Source organism: Nycticebus coucang, chromosome 15 (assembly GCF_027406575.1).
Source record: "Nycticebus coucang isolate mNycCou1 chromosome 15, mNycCou1.pri, whole genome shotgun sequence".
Taxonomy (NCBI): domain Eukaryota; kingdom Metazoa; phylum Chordata; class Mammalia; order Primates; family Lorisidae; genus Nycticebus; species Nycticebus coucang.
Window position 1 is genome coordinate 816905 of NC_069794.1, and position 23585 is coordinate 840489.

Consider the following 23585-nt stretch of genomic DNA (forward strand, 5'->3'; position numbering starts at 1 on the left):
GGGACTACAGGCACCCACCACAACGCCTGGCTATTTTTTGCTGCAGTTGTCATTGTTGTTTGCCCTGGGCTAGGTATGAACCCGCCAACCTCAATGCACGTGGCTGGCGCCATAACCACTGTACTATGGGCACCGAGCCTCAACTTACTTGTGAAGTACTAAGGGTGGAACTCTTACAGTTTAGAAAGTCATTTCACCTGCAGAAACAACACACCTGCTTGAAGTGGACCATGATGTCCTTGGACAGCTCCATGTCCTTGAACATGCCCTCCAGCTTGCTGGTGAAGGCCGCACCACACTCTGCACACAAGGAGGGGCAGGTGAGGGCAGGCGAGGGCCATGACCACGGTGGGAAAGAGCAGCACCCCCAGGCAGGTGAGGGCAGGTAAGGGCCATGACCCCCTGATGCAGGTGAGGGCAGGCAAGGGCTGGACCCCGGCGGACAGGAGCAGCCCTGGCCCCCCCCCCTCTCATTTACCGTGCTTGAGCTTCGACAGCATGGACTTCTCAGCATCGACTGAGGCACTTTTCCCGACAAGGAGTCGTTTTGCTAAATCTTTTTTATAAAATGCTTCAAAGACATCTTTACCTATTTAAAACCAGATGAAAACATTAGACCTTAGACAGCTGACATGCAAATGTTAGACATCCCCTGCTGAGACCCTCCCAAGTGTCCACTCTAAGGCCAACCAGCTCTACTGATGCTCAAATTCTTATGCCCAATTTCCCCAGGAAGAGACAGGCCTGGTGGGGGCCCCTGGGCTTTGACGCGTGTCTATTCATGCAGCATCAGCCTGACATGGCAGAAGCCCTGCAGTGTTCCTCACCATGGATGAACCTGAAGATGATCATGATCTTGTCCAGGGTCCGCTCCAGCTCCTCGTCTGTGGCCTCCTTGTTGCCTGCCCGCAACTTCGAATCAACATGCTTTGCTGTGTGTGGGAGTGAACGAGCATTAGTTATGTGTGTCCAGGTTAGGAAAGACACGCCTTCAGTTTCTACAGGCAACCAATGCACAGCAATACTTCGAACCTTTCCAAAATGACATTATGATGTGACACAATGGCAATACCCAACCTTCTAAGATAGGTGTTCTGGAATCATATCAGCATAAATATGTGTACTACTAAAACTTTATCAAAGCCAGGGCCTGAATTTTAAAAGCAGACTTAAACATAACTTCTAATCTCTACATCTTTACACTTAAACTCTAAATGTAAGAACAAAACTAATTCCTGTGACCACATGCTTGGGGTCCTGACACGTTGTTGCCCCAGACACTGGAGTGCCTCATTTTTAAGATGTTACAATAAACTCAGAAGAGATATTCTCAAAGAAAAAGCATTTTTCTCGAGGCTCAGAGTAGTTAAATCCAACGTGCCAGTGCAGGGACAAGAACCTGTGTATAAGATTCCTGTTCTTGAGGCTGCACAAGCTCACCCTGAGGTGGCCTGGGTGGGAGGACTAAAGTCCCTTCATCATGACAGAACTCAAGAATTCCTGAAGTCTAAACTCCCACGAGCTTTACACCTGTATTCATCAGAGAAAACACAACCAATAGAATGGTATGAACCCAAGTCAAATTGCCTCTTGAATTTCCTTTGTTGTTGCTTTTATTAGCTTTTCTTTCGCTTTAACTTTTATTGTGGAGTATTCTGAACACACAGGATATAGAACAGAAAGCAGAGGGTTATGTGACAAAGCCACATTCGGTCAAGTCTCCAACAGTGACTGACAGCCGACTCTGCCTTCTTGTTTGACATTTCTCTTTGCCCCTTTCCTACTGTAAATTAAAGAAAACTTCTATTGACTAGCAAAAGCCTATGAATTCTAAAATCTATTTTGATCTTATCGTGAAATAATTGTATAAATTAGTATGATTTAAGAAAAATTCTTTTTTTTTTTTTATAGAGACAGAGTCTCACTTTATGGCCCTTGGTAGAGTGCTGTGGCCTCACACAGCTCAGAGCAACCTCCAACTCCTGGGCTTAAGTGATTCTCTTGCCTCAGCCTCCCGAGTAGCTGGGACTACAGGCGCCCACCACAACGCCTGGTTGCAGTTTGGCCGGGGCCGGGTTTGAACCCGCCACACTCGGTATATGGGGCCGGGGCCATACCAACTGAGCCACAGGGGCCGCCCAAATTCTTTTTTTTTTAAGACAGAGTCTCACAATTCGCCCTCGGTAGAGAGACGTGGCGTCGCAGCTCACAGCAACCTCAAACTCTTGGGCTTAAGTGATTCTCTTGCCTCAGCCTCCCAAGTAGCAGAGACTACAGGCGTCTCTGCTCAAAAAATAGCCCAGCTATTTTTTTGTTGCAGTTGTCATTCTTGTTTAGCAGGGCTGGGCTGGGTTCGAACTCACCAGCCTTGGTGTACGTGGCTGGCGCTGTAACCACTGTGCCCTTTCATTTTAAATAGGCTATCATTTGAGATCTTACCTAATTATATCCCATTTCAATATACACTACAGATGCAAAGATGGTGATTAAAGGATATCTCATGTTAAATACTATCCAGAGACTGATAAAGTTATCCTCATAACACAGGGCATTCTTACACAACAAACCACATCAGTCCAATTTCTGAGCAGAAATCACGGAGAATCAAGGCTGATCTTTACAGAAGAGAGCTGAGAACTGCCAGGTCAGGAGATACAGACTGGGACAGACCTTCCTTACCCTTCCTTCCTTTGTGAAGTCAAGCTTCATTTTCTTACCAAATTCCTGCCACACTTTCCCTACGGAAACGTCATGCGCACATGTCGGAGCATGCCAAATGTGCATGTTTTCCTAAAACGTGTCCTAATAAAGCTTCGCACAATCCGCATGTCCCCATGAGTGCCTGAACACTGCAGGGACGTCCCGCACCCACCAATGAGCTCCGCAGGCTTGTTGGGCCTTTTGTTGATGAATGTCTCAAAGGACTCCTTCATCAGGTTGACGAACCGCTCGTTCCTCTGGAAGCACACCTCGATCACATGGTCCACTCTGTCTTTGAAGTCCAGCAGGTCTTGCACCATGTCTTTATCCTTCTCGGGATTGATGACAATTGTCGTCCCAAAAGTCTAGAAAAGCAAATAAAATACCAGGTCAGGCCTGGGTTTATAAAAATATCTAACAGTATTTTCTTTCTTTCTTTTTTTCTGAGGCAGGGTCTCTCTCTGTTGCTTAGGCTAGAGTGCAGTGGTCCCATCACAGCTCACTGCAGCCTTCAACTCCTGGGCTCAAAGATCCTCCTACCTTTGCCTCCCAAGTAGCCAGGACCACAGGCACCACCATACCTGGCTAATTTTTCTGTTTTTGTAGAGATGGGTCTTGCTGTGTTGCCCCACTGGTTTTAAACTCCTGGCTTCCAGCAATTCTCCCATCTTGGCCTCCCTAAGTGCTGGGATTACAGGTGTGAGCCACCATGCCCAGCTTACCAGTGCTTTTAAAATAACTTTTACTTCTAAGTTCTTCAGACAAAAGTTAATTCCTGTCAACTTGATATAGTGATCTTGGCTTCCTGACTGTGATTTTCTTTCTTCACCACCTCTAACCATGACTAGGCCCAATTTTTACTGTGTATCTTTAATTCAGAAGTGTTATGTTAAACATCACTCAACACCCACGTGACAACCTGAAATGTCTCTCAGACATGCTGCATGCCCTGTGTGGACAGTGCCCAAAGGAGCCTGTGGGATGGGACACGGTAGAACTAAAGGTGACACTCAAGAAGCCACCACACAATGGGCTTAACTGGGCACATTAGGGATAAAAGAAAAATGCTTTAGCAACATTAAGGTATAAGCTTTAGTAAGGAACCCTATTTATGGCCGAGTGTGCTGACTCACGATCATCAGCCCAGTACCTGGGGAGGCCGAGACAGGAGGATCACTTGAGGTCAGGTTTCTAAAACCAGCCTGAACAACACAGTTAAGACCTGTCTGTACAAATAAAAAAGTAAATAAATACCAAGTTTTAGAAAGTGCTAATTTACCTCTTTTTTTTTCTTTTTGAGACAGAGTCTCACTTTGTCACCCTCCATACAGTGCTGTGGCATCACAGCTCACAGCAACCTCAAACTCTTGGGCTTAAGTGGTTCTCTTGACTCAGCCTCCAGAGTGGCTGGGATAACAGGCGCCTGCCACAATGCCCGGCTATGTTTTGGTTGCAGTTGTCACTGTTGTTTAGCAGGCCCAGGCCGGGCTCAAACCCGCCAGCCTTAGTGTATGTGGCTGGCATCCTACTCACTGAGCTACGGGCACTGAGATAAATTTACCATTTTCCTGAAATGATTTTGCTTATCAAAGTATGCACCAAAAGAATTTATGCAAATTTCTATTTATTTGAGGTTTTTTTCCTTCTAAAGTAACTCCTTTTTTAGAACAGGTGGGCTAGGCATGGTGGCTAACACCTACAATCCCAGCACACTGGGAGGCCCAGGCAGGAAGCTCTTTTGAGGGCAGGAATTTGAGACCAGCCTGAGTAACACTGAGAGACCCTGTCTCTATTAAAAAACAAAACAAGGCTGGGCGCCTGTGGCTCAAGTGGCTAAGGCTCCAGCCACATACACCTGAGCTGGCGGGTTTGAATCCAGCCAAGGCCTGCCAAACAACAATGACAACTTCAACCAAAAACCAGTCGGGCGTTGTGGCAGGTGCCTGTAGTCCCAGCTACTTGGGAGGCTGAGGCAAGAGAATCTCTTAAGCCCAAGAGTTGGAGGTTGCTGTGAGCTGTGATGCCACAGAACTCTCCCCAGGGCGACATACTGAGACTGTCTCAAAAAACAAAAACAAAAACAAAAACCCACTACGAATCCTAAGCACATTTGTTTTTAGGTGGACAGTAAGTCCTAAATTTGGACTGCTAGGAAATAAAGCAGTCCACAGGGCAACCCAATACACCAAGCTGAGCAAAGGCATGAGATGAGGGAGCAGGCTCATGGAAACAATTCTTTTTCTTTAACTCTTAAGCTCAAATGATCCTCCTGCATCAGCCTCTAGGAGTGCTGAGACTATAGGGGTGAGCCACCACTCCTGGCCAGTTACTTTTGAGAAATCATGATTGAAGAATTAAGCTTTTGAAGTATTTATGCTGATGACAAATAGTCAAATAGTTGTTCTCTAAGTCACACAAGTCCACCTGATGGCATTTATCACTGTTGGTACTATCTTTTTTTTTTTTTTTTTCTTTTTTTTTGTAGAGACAGAGTTTCACTTTATTGCCCTCGGTAGAGTGCCGTGGCCTCACACAGCTCACAGCAACCTCCAACTCCTGGGCTTAAGCGATTCTCCTGCCTCAGCCTCCCGAGTAGCTGGGACTACAGGCACCCGCCACAACGCCCGGCTATTTTTTGATTGCAGTTTAGCCGGGGCCGGGTTTGAACCCGCTACCCTCGGTATATGGGGCCGGCGCCCTACTCACTGAGCCACAGGCGCCGCCCCCACTGTTGGTACTATCTTAAAAAAAATTTAGCCCCACCACTTGCAATGGAGAAACCACAGGTGTCCCCACTGGCCGCCCGCGCTGTGGGCGAGTGCTAGGAGGTTGCCCAACCTGTACCTTGATGTACTCGCTCCAGTGCCGCAGCAACGCCTGCTGCCCGCCCTTGACACGGCTGAGCAGCTGGTACATCTGAGTGAGATCCGGCACCCTGTTTTCGTCCAGCAGGTGGTCGAGCCCTAAGATGAAGCAGCAAACATTAGCAGACCGCAGCGGCAGCTCTGTGGCACTACAGCCAGGCCAGAGTGCAGCACGCGCCACAGACATGTAACTTCGAGGCTGACAAGTACCATCCTGCTTCTTTCCCAGAGGCAAGTTAAATGTCTGGGAGAGGTTGTTGTGTTTCTGAGCGTGCTGGCAGATGTATTATTGATTTCTGCTGTCCCTGAAGCACAACGGCCAGAGAAACATTTACATGAGCTATTTAACATGGGCTGAGGGCGGCGCCTGTGGCTCAGTCGGTAAGGCGCCGGCCCCATATACCGAGGGTGGCGGGTTCAAACCCGGCCCGGGCCAAACTGCAACCAAAAAATAGCCGGGCACTGTGGCGGGCGCCTGTAGTCCCAGCTACTCGGGAGGCTGAGGCAACAGAATCGCTTTAAGCCCAGGAATTGGAGGTTGCTGTGAGTGTGTGAGGCCACGGCACTCTACCGAGGGCCATAAAGTGAGACTCTGTCTCTACAAAAAAAAAAAAAAAACATGGGCTGATTCCAGCTTACTTCTGATTTAGTCTGTCAGTGAGAAAATGTATTTGTTAAAGGATTATCACATCTGATTATTAGTTTTTTAATGTTATTTATATATATAAGTAAACTGGGAGGGAGAACAGTGTCAGATATTTTGAAATGTTTAACATAGCATTTAAACATGTTTGTTTTAGACATTTAAATTTTACACAGATTTTCTAAAGTCACACCACAATTAGAAAAGCTCTCACTATCTGGGTGTTGTGGCAGGCACCTGTCACCTATAGCTACTCGGGAGGCTGAGGCAAGAGAATTGCTGAAGCCCAATTGAGGTTGCTGTGAGCTGTGAATTCATGGCACTCACTGAGGGAGACATAGTCAAACTCTGTCTCAAAAAAAAAAAAAAAAAAACAAACCACCTACGGTGCATCTTACAAGGGTACATGTGAAAATTACTAAATGTAGAATATAAATGTCTTAACACAATAACAAAGAAAATGCCAGGAAGGCTATGTTAACCAGTGTGATGAAAATATGTCAAATGGTATATAAAACCAGTGTATGGTGCCCCATGATTGCATTAATGTACACAGCTATGATTTACTACTAATAATAAAACAACAAAAAAAAAAGGAAGGAAAGAAAAAAAAGCTCTCACAGAGTATTTTCTGGACACTTTTTATGATCACCACAGATAGGCAGCTGAGGCAGAGCAGACAGCTGTGAGCAGATTCTGCTTTGGGTGGATGCAACGCCCACGCACCAACGTGCTAAAGTTATACTTATAAAACTTAGAATCCTCACCTAGGGCTCCAAATGCTTATTATTATTATTATTTTTGAGACAGAGTCTCAAGCGGTCACCCTGAGTAGAGTGCTATGGTGTCATAGCTCACAGCAACCTCAAACACGGGCTCAAGCAATCCTCTTGCCTCAGTTTTTCCATTTTTAGTAGAGACAGCTGTTTGAAATAGCTCTTGTTCAGGCTGATCTCAAACTTGTGAGCTCAAGCAATTCACCTGCCTCAGCTTCCCAGAGTGCTAGGATTACAGGCATGAGCCACTCCACCCACCCTTTATTATTCCCTTAAATTCAATTTTGATCTACTGATGCAAATAAACTTTTTATATTTTACCTACACCCTAAATATCTTAAGAATTCAAAATATAGCTTTTTAGTTTTTAAAATAGTTTTTACATATTTTACATAACTATTTTTAAAGTTTGTATATATTACTTATAAAATAGTATTTACACTATTTTCAATTGCTGTGGCAAATTTAGAGTAACATATAATGTATCATTTGCTTGAAACAATTTTGCTCAAAATTTGCACTGAAATAATTTATGAAAATTTACAAAGCTTTTTTTCCTTTTTTTTGAGACAGAGTCTCATTTTGTCTCCCTCAGAGTGCAATGGTGTCACAGCTCACAGCAACCTCAAGCTCTTGGGCTTAAGTAATTCTTTTTTTTTTTTTTTTTTGTGGTTTTTGGCCGGGGCCAGGTTTGAACCCTCCACCTCCGGCATATGGGACCGATGCCCTACTCCTTGAGCCACAGGCGCCGCCCATGGCTTAAGTAATTCTTTTGCCTCAGCCTCCGAGGTAGCTGGGACTACAGGTGCCTGCCACAACGCCTGGCTATTTTTTTGTTGCAGTTGTCACGGTTGTTTAGCAGGCCCAGGCTGGGTTTGAACCTGCCAGCCTCAGTGTATGCGGCTGGTGCTGTAACCACTGTGCTTTGGGCACCAAGCCTAAGTTTTTTTCCCTCATAAAGTGACTTCTTTTTTGAAAATGCCTGATACATATCCTGAATACACCTGTTTTTAGGTGGACAGCAATTAATTCTTACTTCATCTGGAAACACAACAGCAGCATAGGTGTCTGAACACTGCACGTGTCAGCAGGAGACACCCAGACCGGACTCTGTTCTCATCTCATGAGTTAAGTGAGCCTCAGTCTTCTCATATGTGGAATGGGGCTATGCCTCTACTGGACTGTTCTACTGCTGATACCGGGAAGCAGCGTCTGCCTGCCAGGAGTGAGCAGGATGGGCCGCTCCTCTGCCTTCACCTCAAGCACCACTTCATTATCCCATGGGCAACAAGGTGTTATCTGGCAAAGCACAACCCAAAACAGAACACATGTGGACACTATTTAGGGCCTTCCCCAAATTAAACTTTAAGGTATCCAATGGCTTGAAGGAAACCCTGTGGCTTCCAAGTACGTTTTAAAGTGATTCAAATGGTGACATTAACCACTTATTAAAAAACAACAAATACTCAAGTGTTACAAAGGCTGAACTGTGGTACTGTAATTTCCAGAGAATTAAACACACTCTGAAGGCTGGACACAAAAGCAACCAAGACTCTAGCCTTGACGAAGCTGGAGTCGGCTCCTCCGCAATGACCTCAAGGGCCGGCTGCAGAAGCAGCTCCTGCTGCCTCTAGGAGACACAGTAGTCGCTGCAACTGGAGTGTGCTCTCTTCTCCCAGAGAGGTCAGGAGAGAAACGTGCGCTCCAACTGGCAGTCTGCCTGATACCAAGATCACAGAGGGCCCTGGGGAAACCTAATAGCTGGAAGGCCCTGCTAAAGCTCTAGGCCCCCCACCTGTGTTCGAGGTGCCCCGACCCCATGTCTAAGGGCCCGCACCTGCCTGTGTCCAAGGCCCCCTACCTGCCTGTATCCGAGGCCCCACCTCCATGTCCGAGGCCCCTCCACCCCATGTCTGAGGCCCCCCATCTGCCTGTGTCTCAGGCCTTCTGCCTGTGCCTGGGTGTCCCGTCTGTGTCCTAGTCACTGCAGGGTCTCCTCGGCCTTCCAGCCAGAGAGAAGTAAAGGGGGTTGTAGGAACAAACGCAGGTCTACCAGGCACCATTCTCTCATCTTTTTATCTTTCCCCTCAGTGGCCACCATGTTCACCAGAGATTTCTTATGTTGCCGATTGCCAGTCTCTCCTCCTTCCCAGACAGCTAAGGGTTGGGCTTAGCCCCATTCACACAGAGTGAGCAGCATCTACCTTTCTGCAGAATCGCTGTCAAATGCTCCCCTAATAGCTGTTTCTCCACACAAGCAATCAGCGGTTTCCTGGACGAGCCAAAAAGAAGTAGCATTAGAAATGAAGGTCAAAGAGGAAACTTTGGTCAGCTGCGTCTGTGAATGGTAGGAGACCTGGCCTGAAACAGTTCCCAGCCAGTCAGAAACCACAAGGAAGGGGCAGGTGTTTCCCGCTCACACCGGCATGGTGAGTACCAAAGACGGCCTGGAGCCCTCTCTAAAAATAACCCTCTGAATAGCCCAAACAGGTAGCACACCTTGGGGGGAGGCAGCCCCAACCCCCAGCCGGGCACCGTGTCAGGCTACACGTTTCTGTTTTGCTTTTAGCACGTGGCACATCACTGGTTGGGGCATCTGCATTGCAGACACACCCCCTAACCCCAAGATTCCTGAGCAGTTCAACACAGTCTCAGCATAGAGGGTCACGCGCCACAATCACTGTGGAAAAGCCATGTGCATTGACCTGCTCTCTCAGAGTTCAGTGCTGGCCCTCACCACCCTCGCCTCCCATCTTCTACCCTAACGTGGTTTTCCAAGTTTTTTCAGCTAAGACACAGGTGAACTGTGCCATGCCCCTTCAGCAATTTAAAGGGCACCTTTGGGCCCTAGAGACAGAGTCCAATACACACGTCCTCCCAAACCCTCCTGTGCCAGGTCCCCAAGCCCCATGTGTGTCTCCAGCTCTGACCCGACTTCCTCTCTGTCCACCGTGTGGAGGAAGCATCCTCTGAGGCCTGTGGTGTGTCACCCCACTTCTTCCCACTTTCTTTTACTGTCCACAATCAACTATTGTTTTGTTCTTTACAGAAGATCAGAGCATCTGCTTTACTCCAAAGACTTTACTTTTAGCTGTCCTCCCAAGCCTGCATTCTATGGTTATAAAGAACTCGGCAAAGTACAACCCATCCTATTTGCATCTCACAGCAACCCCGTGGAGGAGGAGGAGGGTGGGCATCCCCCCACAGAGGACAGAACTGGGGCTATGGGTCTGCACCTTGGCTTTGCTGATTCCATGCTCTCCACTACTCCCCCCACATCCTGCTGGTCCTCACTCTGGCCTGGGGTCGTGGATTTCCCACATGCCCCTCAAATCCTGCTGTCCTTCCTGTGTCATTCTGTGTGGACCTGGTGCCTTCCTCCACCCTGGTGTGCATGCTGGCATGACCTCTCCCTTGCTCTATCTCCAGCTACTCATTAACCCCTGGCTTAGAGAAAAACATTAGATGACGAGAGAAGCAATTGTGATGGTACTGTAAATAAAGATTAGAGGTTATAAGATGCCTAATACAACTGCGAAATATTCAGTGACACTCCATCAACATAAACAGAATCCCTCGTCTCAGAGCCCAAAGATGCCACGTGTCTCCTAACTCACGATAGGGCCCTCAGTGACGGGTGGTTTGTAAGTGCTGAAGTGCCACTCGTGGTATGAGGAAATAAGCTGGCAGCAAAGACCCTCCTGGCTGGTTGGAGTGAACTTATGAAGGCACCGTTCGTTTTACTAACCAGCAAGAAGACATGCTCCCTGCAGTGAGGTGGACCTGGAGGCCATGCAGGACTTACTGTGTGCTGTGGTCTAGGTATGTGATCACTCGGTCTCCTTCTTCTTCTAAACGTTTACTTACATGGTTAAGATATTCTGGAACCTTCCAAACAAAACATTTAAATACATCAGAAACAGAAAGATCCTCAATATTAATCCAAGAAACTGAAATTTTGTTTTTCTTATAAAATTATATTCAAGCCAAATATTAACACAGACTGATGGGCAGGGGGACAAAGGGAGCTGTGTGGGCTGTGGCAGGAAGTACCACTATTCCACACCTCACCGTCCTGTTCCCCATAGAGTCCACACCTAAGGCCACGGCCAAGTGGGAGCCGCCCGGGTGGTAGGGTGTAGGGCCTGCTGGCAGCCCTGCCAGCAGCCCCTGCCCACACACAGCTGGGCAGTCAAAGCTCATCACCAGACTGGCTGTTTGGGGCACAGCCACACGGCTGCAGGGACCTCAAGTGCACTGGTTTCCAGGGTACACTCTGGTCTGCTGTCCCCCCTCTAGCACAGGAAGGCCCCAGGACACGGCTCTTTGATGACCTGCCCTGGGTAGCTGTGGTGAGGCCTGGAGAATTGTCTCTAAAGTCAGGACTGAGGAAGCAGGTTGGTCCCCCTACCATGAGTGCCCCTGGGGCAAGTGGGCCAGGATTCCCTTGGGCCAATGCTCCAGTATCTGGGAAATGGGTTAAGTTTTTTGGGTTCCTATTACTATTCACATTTTTTTCAAATGACTTTGTGGGGAAATTTTCTTCAATGCTTCACACAAGTAAAAATGTTTTTCATTTATATTTATCTTTCTTTTTTAGAATTTACTTTTTATCCTCTTGCTTAAACTTGAGTTCTTTCATGTATTTTAAAAACTATCTTACTAACTTTTGGTTTGTTGGGGGAGAGCAACAGTGCCTAACTTAATGGAAGGAAATGTAATCTTCCTATAATGAGAGCTGGGGATCTTCCCTAGACTATAGCTTTCAGAAGGTTGTCCATAAAACATTTGCATGTGAAAAGACAAGCATTAAAAGAGTTCACCTAGATGCACAGCTAAAGAAGTGAAATCAAGGGGTGGGGGCTTAGTGTGTGTCACACTTTATGGGGGCAAGACATGATTGCAAGAGGGACTTTACCTAACAATTGCAATCAGTGTAACTGGCTTATTGTACCCTCAATGAATCCCCAACAATAAAAAATAAAATAAAATAAAAAAAAAAAAAAGAAGTGAAATCAAGCCATCAGAACCATTTCATCCTCTTACCTCTCTCTCTTGCATTAATCTTTGGCCTTCTGCAGCATACAAACAATTAGTCTCTTCCAAAAATTTCACTTCAAAGGAATCTTTATATACCTAAGAAGGAGCAGAATTGTTGACCTCTCTTTACAAGTGCTAACATACCCCAATTTCTGAGGGGCAGGATGCAGTGAGCAGCACCAACAAGCACGCTGTATCCCCTGCTATGTGACCAAAGCCCCCCCCCCACCGCCAAACTGGTCCATCCACAACGTTCTTCACAGGGACAGCTCCATACACACTAAAAAATACCACTCTTCATCTTTGTGATGGTGCATTTTCCATGAGAAATGTGCATTTTATGTCGTTGACTGTGCCGGTCCTCTGTGGCCCCTGCCCTGTGCTGGCCTCGGCACCCCGCTCCCCCAAGCCCTGTTGGTGTCTCACGCTTCCTGCTGTGACCCAGTGGCCTAACCTGCAGGTCGGACAGCATGCCCAGCAGGCTCCGCAGCAGGCTCCTGTCCACCGCCTCCCCACTCCTCTCCTGCTCAATTAGCAGCAGAATTCCATCGATCGTCTTGCTTTGAACCATCTTGTCACTAATAATGTGGTTTCTAAAGAGTTCTAATCCCATGTCCCTGTACAGAGAGAAAGAAACAGACTTCATTTTAGTCTTAAGTGCTAAAGTTTCTGGAGAAGCTGTAGCTACGCTGTGAGTGCCCTGCAAAGTGCTGACCTGCTCGCTCTCCACACCAGTGTGTTGAGAATTCCTTTTTCAAAACTTTGTGTTTGTCAGTCTAGTGTGCCTTGTATTTCTCCCTTAACAGGACTGTTGCATTTTCCAGGATGTGGTCAGGTACTGGGACATTTCAGTCACCAATGCCACTGACAGTGAAATCAACACGCCCGGATCTACTGACGGCCAGGCCCTGGGTCACACTATCCTCCCTGGTGGGTGACTGGAGAGGCCCCACCCACCTACCACCCCTTGACCACCTCTGGGTGTCCTCTATAACCCTGCTGTTCTTCAAAGCTGCTGCTGGCACCATCCCTGCTCTGAGCACTTGGAACCCCCACACGTGGTCCTGAGCACTCAGCCCACGGCCACCAGCATGACTGTCTGCAAAGCCCAGCTTGCACTGCATATGCCCCACCTTAACACCTCTGCTGGCCCCATAATCACCAAATCCTCGATTAAGGAGGGATGAAAGTACAGACCCTGAACCCCAGCCACATACCCTGCACTGGCACCTTTGGGGCGGCCGTGGTGGCTGAGAGGGACATAGCAGGACTGGTCCCTCTGTGCCTTTTCTCCCTGAAGCACGGCCAGGTAGGCGGCCCAGCACAGGAACACTGGCTCTTTCCTCCAACGCACCCGCTATCCTGCTGCTAGGATCCTCTTCCCCTAATACCAACCTCAGCCTCATGGGCCCCTGCTGGTCACATTGCTGCCCCCCAGTTGTCCCCAGCAGGAGCTTGTCTGCCTGGAACCCGCTGCTTCCCTCCTTCCACTATCCCTTTCTCTCCCCACTACCTAGCTTGGCTCCCAAGCCATGTGTCTCACACAGGCACCACGGGGTTTTCATTTCACTGACTCCCATATTCAGATTCTCAGCCTTCTGTGGGAGACTGGAGGCGGCATAGCTTATTTCGTGCTACAATGGTTATAGTTGTGCTATTAAGAGTTTAGAATACGGTGTCAAACAGCCTAGGCAGAGTAGGACCTGCTGATTCCCTGTGCCTGCTTTTGGGAAATGGCACAATCATGGCCCCTCACAGAGCAGAGCAAACACAGAACCACCTGCTGCTGTCATCTGACCACCCTGGCATGTCTCAACACAGAGCTGAACATGCAGGGTCTGCCTCTGGGGACACCACGTGGACATCTGCAGGTGTCAGAGGGGCAAAAGGAACGAAAAGGGGAAATGGTCTCAAGGAAGGGATGGTGTCCAAAACCGCACAGATGTCAGGTTACATAAAATAAGGATAAAAATGTGCTACTGGCTGTGTTAACTCAGAAGTTACCGACCCCTTTGGTGAGAACAGACAACATGCTATGTTGGGGCAGAGAGCACAGAGGAGGGCATGGGCAGGAGCAGGACTCCCGGTGATAAGAACTTGGGGTTGGGGAGTGAAAGGGGCAGCACCACTGGTTCTTCCTAGTGGGACAGAAATGAAGATTTGGAACATCAGAGAAAGGATGAGCCAAGACGAGATGGACACAAGCTTTTGCCTCAAGTTCGTTTTCAGGAGGCAGGAGGGCCCCAGGGCTCACTGCCCAGGAATGGGGCCAGCACAGGCTGTGGCAGTGTGGGGCAGGGGGCTTGCAGGATGCCCAAGAGACCCAGAGTTGCCAGGGAGAGGCTCCCAACTGACCCAGTCCCTACAAACAACAAGGGACGAAAAGTAAGATGGAAACCCCAGTGAATCTGGAGAATCATTTTTGTGCCTGGGACAGGGGCTAGGAGGCCAAGCCACTCTAGGCCTGGGTGGTGACCTTAAGAACAGCTCTAGTCTCTACGTAGGTCAGCTGCATTGCTGGGAAGAGCCACTGCAGGCAGCCCCAAAACCCACACCAGTCAGACAAAAGTCCCCATAGGGTACTGACCAGCTCCAGGGTGGGGACCCTGGGGGCCCAGTGGTGAGACTCAGTGTGAACTGAAGAAGGTGCTGGATTTACTGCTGGGTACTTTGCCTGCCAGGGCTGCTCCCTGCCCAGCTAACACAGACCCTGGCCTCCTCTACTGGCACCTGTGACCTTGGCTGACATAGCACAGAGAAGAGGGAGGACACAGCTTGAGGGAGAGGTCAAGGGTCAGCTGCAGGACAGGCTTGCTGCAGACGGACTCACCAGACAGAAGGAAGCATGGAGTTCTGCAGCACGTAGGTGCGGTCCAAGAACAGGAAGATGCTCCTGATCATGATCTGATGGTCAGAAGGAAAAACAACTTACACCTTCTATCAATAAAATACCCACAACAAAGCCTGAACATAGCACTGCCAGGCTTCACACCTGGCCACACCCTTCTTAGTGGGCTGGTGCTGCCGCCCAGGCCCTTGTGTCTGGGGTCTTTTCCTAAATCTAATGGCTCCCCTTGTAATTTGACTTTCATATCTTTATTACAGTGAATGTGGCTGTGGGCATTTCAAGGCATTTAGTCTAAGGGGGAATCTTTTAAATTTGATTATTTGGCTCGGTGCCTATAGTTCAGTGGTTAGGGTGCTGGCCACATACATGGGGGCTGGCAGGTTCGAACCTGGCCTGGGCCAGCTAAACAATAACAACAAAAATAGCAGGCATTGTGGTGGGCGCCTGTAGTACCAGTTACTGGGAGGCTGAGAGAAGAGAATCTCTTTTTTTTTTGTTTGTTTGTAGAGACAGAGTCTGACTGTACCGCCCTGGGGTAGAGTGCCATGGCATCACACGGCTCACAGTAACCTCTAACTCTTGGGCTTACCCGATTCTCTTGCCTCAGCCTCCCCAGCAGCTGGGACTACAGGCGCCCGCCACAACGCCCGGCTATTTTTTTGTTGCAGTTTGGCCAGGGCTGGGTTTGAATCCGCCACCCTCGGCATATGGGGCCGGCGCCCTGCTCACTGAGCCACAGGCGCCGCCCGAGAAGAGAATCTCTTAAGCCGAAGAATTTGAGGTTGCTGTGAGCTGTGATGCCACAGCTCTCTACTGAGAGCAACAAAGGGAGACCGTCTCAAAAAAAAAAAAAAAATCTGATTATTTCCTAACTGATGGGGTCCACCCTACTAGGTTAGTGAGATGCATGAAAGTTTCATTGTTTTATTTATTTATTTTGAGACAGTCTCACTATGTCACCCTTGGTAGAGTGCGGGGATCTCACAGCTCACAGCAACATCCAACTCTTGGGCTTAAGTGATTCTCTTGCCACAGCTTCCCAGGTAGCTGGGACTACAGGTGCTCACCACAATGCCTGGCCATTTTTTGTTGCAGTTACCACTGTTGTTCAACTGGCTGCAGCTGGGTTTGAACCTGCCACCCCTGGTGCACATGGTCGGCACTGTAACCATAGGCACCGAGCCTGCAAGAAACTTTTAAAAGATTAGTTCTTGGCTTGGCACCTGTAGCTTAGCGGCCAGCTGTATGTTGCCGGCCACATACATCAGGGCTGGCAGGTTCAAACTCAGCCCTGACCCGCCAAACAATGAAAACTACAGAAAAAAAAAAAAAAAAAAGCCAGTGTTGTGGCAGGTGCCTGTAGTCCCAGCTACTTGGGAGGCTGAGGCAAGAGAATCTTTTAAGCCCATGAGTTGGAGGTTGCTGTGAGCTGTGATGCCATGGCACTCTACCCAGGGCAACTGCTTGAGACTCTGTCTCAAAAAAAATAAAATAAAATAAAAAAACGGGTGGCGCCTGTGGCTCAAAGGAGTAGGGTGCCAGCCCCATATGTCAGAGGTGGCGGGTTCAAACCCAGCCCTGGCCAAAAACTGCAAAAAAAAAAAAAAAAAAGAATAGTTCTGGTTACATCCTTTTGGACACAGCATCACAAGCCTTTCCTGTCCCCATCATCGAGCCCACCACGTCTGGCTATGGAGGTCCACTGACCCCCACAAAAATCTGTTTCCAGCAGATATATATCTGTCTCCAGCACCTGCCCCGTGCCTGGCCCAGAGCTCACACATTCACTATCTCCTCCTTACCTCATTTAGAAAGGTAAATGTAGTTGTCAACCTGCTTAGGCAACCTGCTAAGACTACCTTTTTTTCTCACTTTAGTAGTAACCAGGTCATGCTAAAAACTTATAAACATAAAACAGCAGCTGAGGATTGGTGCCCAGAACTCAGTGAATAGGATATGGGCCACATACACTGAAGTTGGCGTGTTAGAGCCTGGGCTGGGCAAGCTAAACAATGACAACTGCGATCAAAAATAGCCAGACGTTGTGGCGGGTGCCTGTAGTCCCAGCTACTCAGGAGGCTGAGGCAAGAGAATTGCTTAAGCCCAAGAGTTTGAGGTTGCTGTGAGCTGTGACGCCATAGCACTCTGTTGAGGGCAACATAGTGAGACTGTGTCTAAAAAAAACCAAAAACCAAAAAAAACCCAGCAGCTGAGACCCTGGTGAAATCCAGGCTTGATTATCAGGAGACTGAGGAGGCAGCAGAGCCCACTGGGAATCTGAGAAAGCATTCCAGTGGGAACTATGCCCTGGGGAGGTGCAGCTCACCTGTCCCCGTCCATCCTGCTGTCCAGCCTCTCGTGGGTGGTGACAGCACCTGACGTGAATAGAAGCTGCACTCGTCTGTGTCCCTGCTCACCACCTGGCCCACAGTGACCTCACAGGGGTGAGGGAGGACACAGAGGCCATGTTTTCATTCATAAGACAGAAGGTTGGAAAGAGGGTAGGTACCCCCAGCTCCTTACAGGTCTGTTTTTTTTTTTTTTTCTTTTGAGACAGAGTCTCACTTTGTTGCCCTGGGTACAATGCCGTGGCATCACAGCTCACAGCAACCTCAAACTCTTGGGCTTAAGCGATTCTCTTGCCTCAGCCTTCCAAGTAGTTGGGACTACAGGCACCTGCCACAACACCTGGCTATTTTTAGAGATGGGGTCTCGCTCTGGCTCAGGCTGGTCTTGAACCTGTGAGCTCAAACATTCCACCCGCCTTGGCCTCCCACAGTGCTGGGATTACAGGTATGAGCCACTGCGCCCAGCCCTCATAGGTATTTCATGTCCAGCTAAACTAGAGGTTTAGTGAGACCCAGGAGGATGCGCAGACGAGGGCAGGCCCAGAGGTGGCACTGGCTGGAACTGTGGCATGGGACGGGAGCACACTCCGTGTACACTGCCCAAGCTTGCTGGAGCGGCAGGCTCACCATCTGTCTGCAGTGGTCTTGCCAGCATGCGTTCATCTTCTTCAGGAATAAGACACTGTCTAGCGAGTCTGTGCAGGTCTGCTAAGGAAATCTATGATGACTGCAGATTTAGCCCCTAATTTTAACTCCTTTCTCCACTGAGGACAACACATCATTTATTAACAGCGATCAGGACATGGAAAAAACTGTGCTTCGATTGTGTGTGTCCAAAACCCTCATTCCAGCATGGCATTAGGAGGCGGGGCCTTGGGGAATGATCAAGTCTGGAAGGTGGAGCCTCAGGATAGGTCAGTGACCTTGCACCAAGGGGCCAGAGCGCTGCCACACCTCCTACCATGCAGGACACACCAAAATGCTGCCATGTGCCTGGAAAGGCCTCACCAGACACTGAGTCTGTGGTGCCAGGATCTTAGCCTTCCAGACTCAGAACTGTGGAAACCATCTGCGGTCTCTAAACACCCGGCATTCTGTCATAGCACCCCAGAACGGACTACGGCAGACAAAAGCTGCAACAGTGTTCCTGGTTGTCATAAACCTCCAGCGCCTTCAGCCCCATGTGTGTCCACCCTCCCCATGGCTATAAGGGTCTCTCACCACTCACTGCCCCATCCAGCCCCTTCCTTCGCTCAGCACTTCCCTGCCAGACACATTTGGGTTCCTGCCTACTGAGACGCACACCCAGGTCACGAGCACCCCCTGGTCACCTCACAGAGGGTCCCACAGCACAGCTCTGGAGTGCTCAGGAGGCAGGAAGGTGACCATAACATGAGGGACAGGACAGGGGCTGAGGCTGGGCCCTAACTTTTAGCCTCAAATGCTCAGAGTTTGACTCTGAGAATATGATCTGTAATACAGGCTCAAAGTGTAGTCTTTGAGTTTACACAGACTGAGTCAGGACGTGGCTCCCAGGACCTTGTGCTGCCCGACAAGTCTCCACCATGTCCAAAGTCACAAACTCCAAGCTCTTGGTTCACAAAATATTATCCTTTTACATCATTCTCATTTGATCTTTCCAACCTCGTCACACAGTCAACATTGCAACATCCCTTTGCAATGATGGACAACATGGTGGGCTGCAGTGGACAGAACATGGATGTCCCAGCTCTATGTCCTGGCCTCCCACTTGTCAGCCACAAGACACCGGCCAAGGCAGCAACACCACGCGCCTCAGCACTCAGGTGAGGGGCCAGACAAAGCCCTGGGACAAGGAGAAACCCAGTCAGGTGGGCGTTAACACACCCAGCAGGGGCCCGTGTGTTCGGTGTCAGCAGAGTGCAGGCCAAGAGGGAAGGGTGAGGAGGAGAACGGGGACCAAGGGTGCCGGCACCCTGGGAACACTGGACATGTGGTGGCCATCAAGGGTAGGTCCAAACAGCCTGCTTCATGCCCTGTCGACCCCTCAGGAAGCACAACCAGTAAGAGAAAACTATAGCATTGCAGCAAAGCCCTAACAGTTCATTGGTTAATAAGCTAGTCCAGAAAAACTCCGTTAAGTCTTCAAAATTATAATGCTTTGTTGTGTCAGGAACCTATATAAACAGTCCGGAAAAAAACGAAAGTATCAGTCATGCGAACATTTGCTCAGCCTCCCAGGAAGCACCACCGCAGCAGCCCAGAGCACTGACCACAGGTGCTGGGCCAGAGCCGCCAGCTGTACCCTGGCAGGTTTCCGCTGGCAGCAGAGGGCCCAAAGGTGAGGGTTCATAGGCCCTGAAAAATAACAGGTTTAATCTGAGGCCATGGGGTGTTTGAAGACGGTGCCCACAACTAAGGCAGAGTTCTGCCCAGCACAGTGTCTTGTTAGATGGAAAGGGCCAACAAACACACTCTTATGGCTCTGTAAGGGCAACACAGCTGCTCCACGAACTTCTTTTTTGCTATTTCTCACAGAAAAAAGTATGGAATGATTAGCTAATACCACAGAGTGGCAGTCCGAGGGAGGCCTGCAGACACAGTGCTGCCATCAGCAGTCTGTGCTTGAAGTAGGTTCCAGCCACCACCCTTTCCTCCCACCATGGAAAGAGCCATCCCAACAAAGGACCTACTTGGCAAAGAGCAGAAAAGTCCAAGAGCAAAATGCTAGCAATACACCATGGAAAAGCACCTACATATCCTATGTAATTTTAAAAAAAGGAAAATCATTTTACTATATCTGCACTTGAATACCTACAGCAGCTCAATTCACAATCACAAAGATGTGAAACAGCCCAAGTGCCATCAACCTTGGGTGGATGAACAAACTGTAGTAGTGTACACCATGGAATACTATTCAACCATAGCTGAATTGATCACACCTCAGGAGTGTGCAGGGCATGGGGGCTCACGATGCAGTGCTCTGAGAGGCCACCTGCTCTCTGACGCTGCTGCCATCCATGGGGAGCTCAAGGACTCGATACAGAGTGACCAGGGGCTCCGGGCCTTCCTGCTCGCTCACCCTGCATCCTTCCTCTGCCCAGGCATCTTGCAACTGACCAAAAAAGCCACAAGGCTGAGTCCGGAGAAGAAAGCCTGAGTCTCTACTTCCAAGACTCCTCTGGGTGTGCAGGGGTCGTATGAGCCTGCGGGCACACCCATAGGAGTTTCTGTCAGGCGAGAGTGTCTCCAGGAACAGGGGCCCTACTGTGGAAGGGACAGGCAAGTGCAGGGTGCACCCAACACATGCCACAGGGACACGTGTGACAAACCCAGACGACAGTAGACGACTCAACCCAACAAAGCCTTTTTCGGCCTGGACGCCCGATCCACTTCATCTGCAGAGGGCTTCCGAAGCCTCCCCAATGCTGGATCGTAACTTTCTTTCAGAAAAATGCTTCTTTAAGGGCAGGACTCTGCCATTTACCCATCCCCTGTCCTTAATGCACTGCGGAGTCTGCTACAAACACTCCCTTGGTGTTCACTCGGTGAACATTTACCTATGGTCCAGAAGTCCGGGGCACGGGGCCCCTGCCACATCCCTGGTCTTGCCACCCCGGCCGACTTCACTCACCAGGTGCTAACCCAGTGGCCCATCTGAATGCCCTTCCCCAGTTCCCACACAGGACCTTGTAGGTCTTCCTTCCTCCTCTTCTTCTGGGCAGTGTCCTCCATGTCTCGGACCCTGGGATCTGTCCCCAGCTCCACTGCACACCAGCATGGCCACCCAAATGTGTCCTCACCTGCTTTGGCTCAACTACCAGGACCAGATCCCCTACCCCAGTCCTGGCTGAGGTCCTTTCCATGCCACGGGCAGGTCCTTTCCTTGGAGCCCACTGTGTCAAGGATACTGCCCCTCCAGCTCATGGTCTCACTGCCCCTACAAACACTCAGGCCCACCATCTTCCTTGTACCTGAACACCTTGGCTGAATCTCCATCTTCAGACAGAACTGACTTTTTAGTCTAGCAGAGGCCCCACCACGATTCAGCACCCACCTTTCTCTAGTTTCTCCTTTAGTGGCAAATACTTCCCCCTCTCTGCCCAACAGGTGCCCCCCTGTAGCCCCAGGATTGCAGGACTGCACACACTGCCCCCACCGCTGGGGACCCCATCTTGAGGATGAGGCTCACACATCACCTTATGCCACATGTTCCCTGCCTGGGCAGGCTGCTCGTTCCTTACGCGTGGGAGCCCGTGTGGGCCTCTACACGCCCACCACAGTGGCACACAAGTGCTTCTTTGCGCCTCTGGGCCAACATCGAATTATTTCCCTAGGATCTGGCATTATACTCAGTACATGACAGACACCTGCAAACGTGTTGGGCCACGCTCTAATTGACTTCGCCATGGCATGAGCGTGACCTCCATAACCAATCTGATGTGTGTCAGGACTCAGATGCTCACAAGAGCTCAAGTTCAACTTGGCCACATACAAGGGCTCAAATGCAACTTACAGCCTTGCACTAAGCTCAAAGCCATCCTGACCCCCAAGTCCCTGCCCCAGGGCTCCCCAGGCAGGCTGTCTGGGCAGGCCCCACCCTCCTCCCAGGTGCAGTGCTGGGTCACTTCCAAGCAGAGGCTTGGCCTCGAAATGCTCCACTTACACAGTTCTGATCCTGATTCAAAGTCTCACATTTTTTTAACTCAAGATGCTAACAAGGTCTTTTAAGAGGGCAGTTTTTCCTTTCTTCTTTTTTTTCCTGAGCCCCCACCTCAGATGCCCACAGCTGAAACAAATGGTAATGTTCAGAGTCCTGGCTTTGCCACACAGTGGAGGACAGTCCCTCCCGGCCTCTGCTACAAGACAGGCTTCTTGGATGGCGGACATTTCCCACCACTAGCACATGGCAGGGGGCAAGTACTTGCTCAAAGAGTGAATTAATGAGCACACCGGTCAATCCACAGGGCAGAATTAACTTGCAGGAGGATAATTTGATCAGGTTATCAAAAGCAATTCTCAAGTCATCTGCTGCCTGTATGCATCTGGGTCCTGGAGGCTGTGCTCTCCATCCCAAATGCCCCACCCCCCACCCCCAGAAGCTGCTCCCCTGTCCTGGAGGCTGCACTGTGGGTGTGCATGCCCAGGACATGGGCTCCCCAGGCATGGTGGTGGGCGGGTCCTGGGTGCCCTCACAGGGTTTGGGTTCTGCTCCCCTTTATTCCAGGGGAACCCATCTGTACTGGTTTTCTGTCTTAAAGTTTGGGTTCCGCTTCCCTTTATTCCAGGGGAACCCATCTGTATTGGCTTTCTGCGATGTGAAACAAGTTCCCACCCATTTGGCAGCTCAGCCACTACCTCCTTACTGGCTCAGGGCTGTGCCTGGCAGGCATCTGGGTGTGAGCCTTCTGAGATAGGGTATGCTTTGGCCACGTTCCAAAAGGGCCCATGTGGCTACTGTTATCTGAAGCCACCTCACAACCTTTAGGACAGGTCCCTGCCAGAACACACTGCAGAGGGTGTTTACAGAACTGACCCAACAAGCTGGGCCAGGCCTCTGTGGGGGACACTGCAGATGCTGTCACAGGGGTGCAGCTTGCCCAGGACCACCAGGCTTCATCACTACCTGCCCAACACAGGCTACACCAACTGCTGCAGCTGCCCACAGGTCATTCCAAGGAACTTAGGACAGTTTCTTTTCCCAAGATGAAGAAGACAGGATAAAAAAAAAGATTCCTTGAAATAGAAGAAAACTTATAAATGAGAGCAAATCCCACCTACCTAATTTTACCCATTAAGAAATAGAGCCTAGCAAAGCATAATCCTAAGCAGGCTTTCTGGAGTTATGAAATTTACTTTCTAATTTCTGCCCAGTGAAGCATGCGGGTGGCTCTAGCAATTAGAGGAGCTGGGGAACTGGCCAGAGGCCAGATGAAAGGACTTTCTATGAGATGTTAAGAAGCTCAGAGATCCCTTGCAGACAAGCCATGGGCAGGGACAGCACAAGACTGCAAGATGCTCCTCCCTACCCCCACATTAGCGCAATTCCCACCCTCCACAACAGGCGTCAGTCCCCTGCCCGGGCTGCCTTGTGTACACCTCTGTCTTGGCAGAACAGCGGCAGGGCTGAGGTGGAGAGTGAAAGCACACCCCAAAGCCAAGCTCTGCTGACCACCTGCAGGTGCTGGGAAGAGCCCCCACCTCAGATGCTCCCAGCTGGCAGACACTTGGTCTGCCTGGGAGACCCTGAGCAAGGGTCACGCCACACCCAGATGCCTGCCAGGCACAGCCCTGAGCCAGTAAGGAGGTAGTGGCTGAGCTGCCAAATGGGTGGGAACTTGTTTCACATCACAGAAAGCCAATACAGATGGGTTCCCCTGGAATAAA

The 23585-nt window shown here is 49.7% G+C and overlaps 1 protein-coding gene across 2 annotated transcripts in view; it reads right to left on the reverse strand.

Moving 5' to 3' along the window:
• Window positions 1–23585, reverse strand: part of CUL4A (cullin 4A) — a 55042-nt gene that overhangs the window by 18874 nt on the left and 12583 nt on the right. The window contains exons 4-14 of one of the 2 annotated variants that reach the window (XM_053564000.1): window positions 17847–17915; window positions 14854–14927; window positions 12478–12640; window positions 12030–12119; window positions 10789–10871; window positions 9188–9255; window positions 5545–5663; window positions 2873–3065; window positions 828–932; window positions 479–589; window positions 215–300 (exon numbers count right to left, since the gene is read on the reverse strand). In XM_053564000.1, the coding sequence (XP_053419975.1) occupies window positions 215–300; window positions 479–589; window positions 828–932; window positions 2873–3065; window positions 5545–5663; window positions 9188–9255; window positions 10789–10871; window positions 12030–12119; window positions 12478–12640; window positions 14854–14927; window positions 17847–17915 (1161 nt within the window). The remainder of the gene's footprint in view (window positions 1–214; window positions 301–478; window positions 590–827; window positions 933–2872; window positions 3066–5544; window positions 5664–9187; window positions 9256–10788; window positions 10872–12029; window positions 12120–12477; window positions 12641–14853; window positions 14928–17846; window positions 17916–23585) is intronic. The other variant, XM_053564001.1, reaches the window with a different exon arrangement.